Raw genomic sequence first — 7,462 nt, forward strand, 5'->3', positions numbered from 1 at the left:
GCTATTGGGTTTACTAACAGAAAGGCAAACAGGCACGTGAGATAAGGAAGTACACACGTGTTTTGGAGTCACGGCCCACGAGCTTTAACTATTACGAGTGCTTGGAGTGAGAGAAGTAATACTCTTTCCCGAATGTGACCTTGGTCAAATAGCACAACAATCAGCTGTCGTGGCAGCGCTGAGAGCGAGAACTCATTACCAGCGCAGTTGCCCAAAGGTCAGTTTATCAGCTGTCAGTGTCTAGAGGCGGGGCCGCCGGGTGCGCAGGCGCAGACCGACGCACTTGGTTTCTACGGTTCCCGCGGGGGCACGGCCAGCGATCGGCTTGCGACGTCGCGCTGTAGCCGTCGCACTGCGAGCGTCCTTTACGGCAGGCGTCTGCGTCTCCCCGAAGCCTGCGGTCGTGATCTGTACCCAGGGAGCGGACAAGGGCACTTCTGTGGTGCGGTAGGTGTTGCTGTGTCTGCACAGCCAAGGAGCTCCGCAAGGAAGTCTCCTTCACAAATTTCCTTTCGCTGTGGGTGGCCCGGGTCGTGGGTGTGTGCTCCCTCTTCCCAGGCCTTTTCACCCCACAACTATGTCCCCGCCGGCCTTCTTCCTACCCTGACGTCCCGCTTAGGTTTTGTTTTTGTTCTGAGACAGGGTCTCTCTGTGTAGCCTTGGCTGTCCTGGAACTCACTCTGTAAACTAAGCTGTCCTCGAACTCAGAGATGCTCCTTCCTTTGCCTTCCAAGTGCTGAGATTAGCCACCATGCCAGGCTGCACCTCGTTTCTTACGCGGGTCCTCCAATGATTTCGGCCACCATCCTCCTGAGCCCTCTGCATCCGTCCCCACACATGCCCTAAATTGGAACTCACCGCTCGTGTGTGTGTGTGTGTGTGTGTGTGTGTGTGTGTGTGTGTCCTGGAATTAGAGTTACAGGGCGGGTCTCCACTGCTCCTCCTGAGCCCTCTGCATCGGTCCCCACACATGCCCTAAATTGGAACTCACCGCTCGTGTGTGTGTGTGTGTGTGTGTGTGTGTGTGTGTGTGTGTGTGTGTGTGTGTGTGTCGTGTGTGTGTGTCCTGGAATTAGAGTTACAGGGCGGGTCTCCACTGCTTACAATGAGCTGGTTTCCCCCATTTGCCTGTAACGTGCACAGTAAATGACTAAAAGAAAGGGAATGAACTTTGTAAAATAAATTCACCACTAAGTTAGGCACACAGGATGATATTGATGTGTGCTCGTTCTCTCCAATCTTAAGCAGTTTTGTAGTTTGGGATCATTTTGTTCTTTCTCTGACAACATTACTATGTGTTTTCTATTTATTCTTTTTCTCAGTGTCTGTCATAGTCTCCTGAGCACCAGAATTTCCAGACTTTTTTTTTTTTTTTTTTTTTTTTGGTTTTTCAAGACAGGTTTTCTCTGTGTAGCTTTGGAGCCTGTCCTAGAACTCACTCTGTAGACCAGGATGGCCTCGAACTTAGAGATCCACCTGCCTCTGCCTCCCGAGTGCTGGAATTAAAGGCATGCACCACCACAACCCAGAAACCCATTTCTTTATAATTTACATGTAAGTTGTTTGAAATTTCCTGTTTGGATTTTATTTATTATTTTACTTGTTTGTTTTTAGTAGTCGCTTAGCACCTACTCAGATTTTGCTATCAAAAGCAAAATCCAGTAAGGAAGACATGCAAATAGTCTGTTACAGAAATGAACCAAGTACTTTTTTTTTTTTTTTTTTTGGTTTTTTGAGACAGGGTTTCTCTGTGGCTTTGGAGGCTGTCCTGGAACTCACTCTGTAGACCAGGCTGGCCTCGAACTCACAGAGATCCGCCTGCCTCTGCCTCCCGAGTGCTGGGATTAAAGGCGTGCGCCACCAACGCCCGGCTGACAGACCACTTCTATGAAAGAAGAAACACTAGATTCAAGAGAGCTTCCAAAGGGAATCATTGTTTAGGTTGGGATGGAAAGACTGTACAGGACAATGTAAAGAAATAATGTGTGTCTGCATATCTTTTTGTTTTCCATTTTCTTGGTTGTTGGTTTTTTTGTTGTTGTTTGATGGTTGTTTTCTTGAGCCAAAACTCCTGTGTGTGTGTGTGTGTGTGTGTGTGTGTGTGTGTGTGCGCGCGCGTGCACTTGAGTTTTGTGAAAGCCCCTAATTATTCAACTGGAAAAACTTGTCTAATAAAGTTTAGTAATCCCAGCACTTGGAAGGATGGAGGCAGGAGGATGAGGAAATCAAAGCCCTCCTTGACTACAATAGTGATTGAAGGCAGCCTGGGTAAGATGAGATATTATCTCAAAAAAATAAAGTTTGATCACAAGAGATTTGGGGACTAGGTCTTCACAGATGAACAGTCTTGTTTTTTCTCAAACATCTCATTTTATCACACTCATTTTTTTTATAGCCATGCCTTTCCTAGATGTGCAGAAAAAGCTAGGCATTAGCCTAGATCGTCACTTCACATTCCAAAGTGTTGAGCAGCCCTACAAGATTCCCGCTCGGTGCCATGCTTTTGAAAAAGAATGGATAGAATGTTCACATGGAATTGGTGCTACCCGGGCTAAAAAAGAGTGCAAGATTGAGTTTGAAGACTTTGAGGAATGTTATCTTCGGTACAAAACGGTGAGCAAATAATGAACATGGGAGCTGAATTGCTTCCCTCCCCTTTCCTCTCTCTCTCTCTCTCTCTCTCTCCCTCTCTCTCCCTCTGTCCCTCTGTCCCTGAACTACATCTCTCTTTGGGCACTGGCTTGCTCACAAGTAATTGATAAGACTTTTGTAATGAAGTTAAGAGTCTTTGAATCTGAGGATGGCCTGTCCTAGTGGTCCTCCTCTTCTTAGCCTGTAGCAGAGTTGCACATGTCTTTAGACCTTAGCTTTTCAGTAGTTTGTAAAACAAAGAATGCCCACTAGATTTGGTTGGTGCTTCCTGAAAAGTTTTGGGTGCAGCTGGAGAGATGTCTCATAACTCCCTGGTTAAGAACACTGACTGCTCTTCCAGAGGACCTGGGTTCCAGTCCCAGCACTCACATGGCCACTCACAACTATATAATTCTCTATTTCCAGTGGATCTGCCACCAGATGGCCTCTGCTGTGCTACATGCAGGCAAAACACTCATACACATAACATAAAATAATTCTTTTTAATTTTAAAAAGAAAAATTTGGGGTGGAACTTTCATAGTCATTGAACCCTCCTTGGAGAAGCTCTCAAACCCTGTAGATCTAGCACAATGAACTTGATGCAACCAACTGGATGTGGAGGCTATCTTGACCAAAGGTTCAGGGAGAAAAAGGTCTTAGCTGAATGAATTTTATAACATGTGGGCTGTGATCTTAGAGAAGAAAGCTTTGATTTTAGGCCATAATTTGCTTATTTCTGTGTTGTAGGTATATCAAACAGAATTTCTTTATTTTGACTTTTTTTTTTTTTGAGACAGGGTATCACTGTGTAACTCTGGCTGGCCTGGAACTCACTATGTAGACCAGGCTAGCCTGGAAATCAGACATCTGTCTTCCTCTACCTCTAGAGTATCGGGATTAAAGGTGTACACTTCTACGACTGGCTGAAATTTTAAAAATTTATCTCCAAGTTCAGCGAGACAATCTCTAGATTTTTACAGCCAAGTTATCTGAATCAAAAACTTTCAGTAATTGAAGGATATGGTGGCATTTATTTGTTTATTTTGTGTTCTTCAGCCTTGCTGGAATTAATAGACATAAACCTTAATGCCCAACTATCTTTAAATATTTTAAGACATTTTAAGCCTGTACAGATGCATTGATTTGTGTGTGTGTGCATGTGTGTTCTTTGTGTGAGTGAATGCATTTGCATAGTAGGTATATGGTAGAGGTCAGAGGACAACTGTGGAGTTGATTTTTTTCCTCCCATGTGGGTCCCAGGAATTGAACTAAGTCTTCAGGCTTGCATCATCTTCTTTACCCACTGAGCTAGCTCACAAGCTAACAAATGTATCTCTTAACCGTATAACAGTATTGTAATTACCTGTTTTCTTATACATTCTGAGACTATCATAATTATTAGTTCTAAAGTATGTATTATAGTGTGTGTGTGTGTGTGTGTGTGTGTGTGTGTGTGTGTGTGTGTGTGTGTGATCTTGAGTCTGTCTGTGGTGGTGGTGCACACCTTTAATCCCAGCGCTCAGGCAGAGGCAGTCAAATCGCAGCATTCCAGACCAGCCTAGTCTACAGAGTGAGTTCAAAGACAGCAGGGTTACACAGAGAAACCCTGTCTTGAAAAATAAAAGAAAGAAAGAAAGAAAGAAAGGAATCTATTAAAAAATTGGGAATTGATTTTCAGTTTTGTTCTGTTCTTTGCTTTTCAGTTCTTTTTGGTGGTGGTTGGGGGGGTGAGACAGGGTTTCTCTGTGTAACAACTCTAGCTCTCCTGGAACTTGCTCTGTAGACTCATACCATGTGCCACCACCTCCTGGCTTTTCAGTTAGTTCTTTAAAGATTAATTTAGTGGGCTGGAGGGTTGGCTCAGTAGTTAAGAGCACTTGCTGCTCTCCTGGAGAATGAAATTCAATTACCAGCACCCGTGTCAGGCAGCTTACAACCCCCTGTCTCTCACTTCTCACGGCTGTGGGCATACATGCACACTCACACATAGATAAATAATAAAGTCTTCTTGTGAACTTCGTCTGGGACAGCATTTATATAGCATTGGGTTAACACCCCAGCACAGGAATTTTGTTTTTTGTTTTTATTTTTATTTATTTATTTTCTGTTTTTGAGACAAGGTCTCTCTATAGCTCTGGTTGTTCTGAGACGTGGCTATATAAACCTGGTTGGTTTAGAACTCACAGAGATTCACCTGTCTCTGCCTCCTGAGTGCTGGGATTAAAGGCATATGCCAACCTGCCCAGCTAGGAATTTAAAAAAAAAAAAAAACAGAACAAAAGACAGAAGTCGACTCCATCTCACAGCACCTCATGCATGAAAGTATTCCTGAATTTAAAGTAAAACTAAGCTGTAGTGCCTGGCGCTAGTGGTGCACGCCTTTAATCCCAGCACTCGGGAGGCAGAGGCAGGCGGATCTCTGAGTTCGAGGCCAGCCTGGTCTACAAAGTGAGTTCCAGGACAGCCTCCAAAGCCACAGAGAAACCCTGTCTCGAAAAACCAAAAAAAAAAAAAAAAAAAAAAAACTAAGCTGTAGCTTTTCCTCCAACCCTCACTTTCTGGGCTTTCCTGTTTTCCTGTTTCCCTTCACCTCAATGCTTTTTTTCCTCTTGACAGATGAGGCGCCTGAATGAAATCAAACGGCAGCGGGATAAGCTGATCAAAGAGGGGAAATACACCCCTCCACCTCACTTCGTGGGCAAGGGGGAGCCCAGGCCTTGAACAGAGCAGCTGGAGGCTGCTTTTTGTGCTGTTTTCCACTGGGAAAACAGTTTAATGAAAGCTTCATCAAGTATATAAAAATAAAGAATTTAAAGAATTGCGTGATCTCATTTGTTCTGTTGTCTCTTGGGTCATGCTTTTCAATGGTGAAAGGTTGTGCAAGTTGCTTCTCCTAATTAATGCTTGAAGAACTGAACCTGAAGCCTGGGGACTCAAGGCAGCCAAGTATTTGAGTGCAATTTGTACAAGGCTCATTTTTATTATCACACCTCCTTTGATAACAGTGTTAGGAGTTTACAGTTTAGCAGTGAAGCTGCTTCACAGGTCAGCCTGTTCAAGCTTATTTCGATGCACAACAATGTTATTTGTCTTCAGAAAAACATCTGAGATTTGGGAACATCATTTGAGGAAGGCAGCAGGCATTCCTGTGTCCAAATTTCCTTCTTGAGAAATAGCAACATGGGGTGTTCCCATGCATGTGTCACAAATTCATTCTATCATCATGCAACCTTAATTCAAACTCCAACAGTTGGGTGGTGGTGGTAGTGTTTGAGGCAGTGTCTTACTGTAGCCCAGGTGTCCTCTCCATGAGTCTCCTGAATGCTGGGATTATAGGCAGCCACAGTGCCCTATTCTCATTAGTTTTGTTTCTCGAGACTTTTTCTTTTTCTAAAATTATTTTTTTTCTCGAGACAGGGCTTCTCTGTATTGTTTTGGAGGTGTCCTGGAACTCACTATGTAGACCAGGCTGGCCTCGAACTCACAGAGATCTGCCTGCTTCTGCCTCCTGAGTGCTGGGTGTGCGCCACCAATGCCTGGCCTAAAATTATTCTTATTTTATGTGCACTGGTGTTTTGCCTGCATGTATGTCTGTGTGAAGGGTCAGAGTTAACAGACAGTTGTGAGCTACCATGTGGGTGCTGGGAATTGAACTCAGATTCTCTGGAAAAGCAGTCAGTGTTCATACCCCCTGAGCCATCTCTCCAATCCAAGACAGGTTCTGTGTGTTGTCCTGACTGTCCACAAGTTATTTTTAGTAGCTTCTTTTAATTGCATTTTATTTATTTTGTCTGTGTGGGCATGATCAGAGGGTAGCTTGCATTGACTGCTCTTCTACTATGTGGGTCCCAGGGATCAAACTCAGGTCTTCAGCCTTGGTGGCAGGCACCTTTTATTTACCCACTGAGCCATTTCATTGCGCATAAGTTTTTTGTTGTTTGTTTTTTGTGCATTTAGAAATGCTTGAAAGTCTGGCGGTGGTGCACATCTTTAATCCCTGCACTCAGGAGGCAGAAGCAGGTGGATTTCTCCTAAATTCAAGGCCTGGTCTACAAATCGAGTTCCTGGACACAGCCAAGGCTACCCAAATCCTGTCTTTATCAAACTAAATGAATTTAGGTGTGCAGTGGTGGATCACACCTTAATCCCAGCATGTGGGAGGCAAAGACAGGTGGACCTTTGAGTTCAAGGCCATCCTGATCTACAAGTCAAGTTCTAGGACAGCTAGGACTGTTATACAGATAAGCTATCTTAACAACAACAAAAATGTCTGGACCTATACCTTAAAAGCTGGTATTAGAAAATAACATTTTTTGAAAACTTTTTTTTGAGACAGTCTCTATATAGTCCTGCTGCACTTGCTCTGTACACCAGACTGATCTCAAACTCAAGGATCCACCTACCTGTGCCCTCTGAGTACTGGGATTAAAGGCCTGCACCACCATGCCCAGTCCCTACAGACAACCCAGGTTCATTTCCTAGCACCCACATGGTGACTCACAGTCATCTGCAACTCCAGGGGATCCAATACCCTGTTCTTGAGTCACCACTGGGCATGCACACAGTGCACCCATATACCTACAAACAAAACACACATGTGAAATTAAACCACCTTATAATTAAAAGGACTTCAGACTGAGGGGTATTTTGTGGGTTTGTCTGTTCTTTGGACTTAGGTGTATGAGTGTGTGCCAGGTGAATGTGTCACCAATACATGCACCACACCTACTTTTCTGGTGTACTAAGAATCAAACCCACCAGGTTTTTTTTTTTTTGTTACATTTAATCATGTATGTGTACTACATGAGTGCCCTATGCCTTAGGAGGTC

At 44.0% G+C, this 7,462-nt stretch overlaps 1 protein-coding gene across 1 annotated transcript; it reads left to right on the forward strand.

The window, feature by feature from the left end:
- The first annotated feature begins 290 nt into the window (after positions 1-290).
- On the forward strand, positions 291-5,451 carry Ndufs5 (NADH:ubiquinone oxidoreductase subunit S5). The gene is made up of 3 exons (XM_005084348.4): positions 291-447; positions 2,396-2,613; positions 5,250-5,451. Exons 2-3 carry the CDS (start codon positions 2,398-2,400, stop codon positions 5,352-5,354), a joined length of 321 nt encoding a protein of 106 aa, XP_005084405.1. The 5' UTR covers positions 291-447; positions 2,396-2,397; the 3' UTR covers positions 5,355-5,451.
- Positions 5,452-7,462: the final 2,011 nt, after the last annotated feature.

This window comes from Mesocricetus auratus, unplaced genomic scaffold, assembly GCF_017639785.1.
Source record: "Mesocricetus auratus isolate SY011 unplaced genomic scaffold, BCM_Maur_2.0 Super-Scaffold_100014, whole genome shotgun sequence".
Taxonomy (NCBI): domain Eukaryota; kingdom Metazoa; phylum Chordata; class Mammalia; order Rodentia; family Cricetidae; genus Mesocricetus; species Mesocricetus auratus.

Excerpts from the sequence above, each read along its gene's own strand:
- Ndufs5 (XM_005084348.4), top strand. The coding sequence starts at position 2,398 with ATGCCTTTCCTAGATGTGCAGAAAAAGCTAGGCATTAGCCTAGATCGT. Across the intron at positions 2,614-5,249 it reads GTTATCTTCGGTACAAAACG|ATGAGGCGCCTGAATGAAAT; the intron begins GTGAGCAAATAA and ends TCCTCTTGACAG.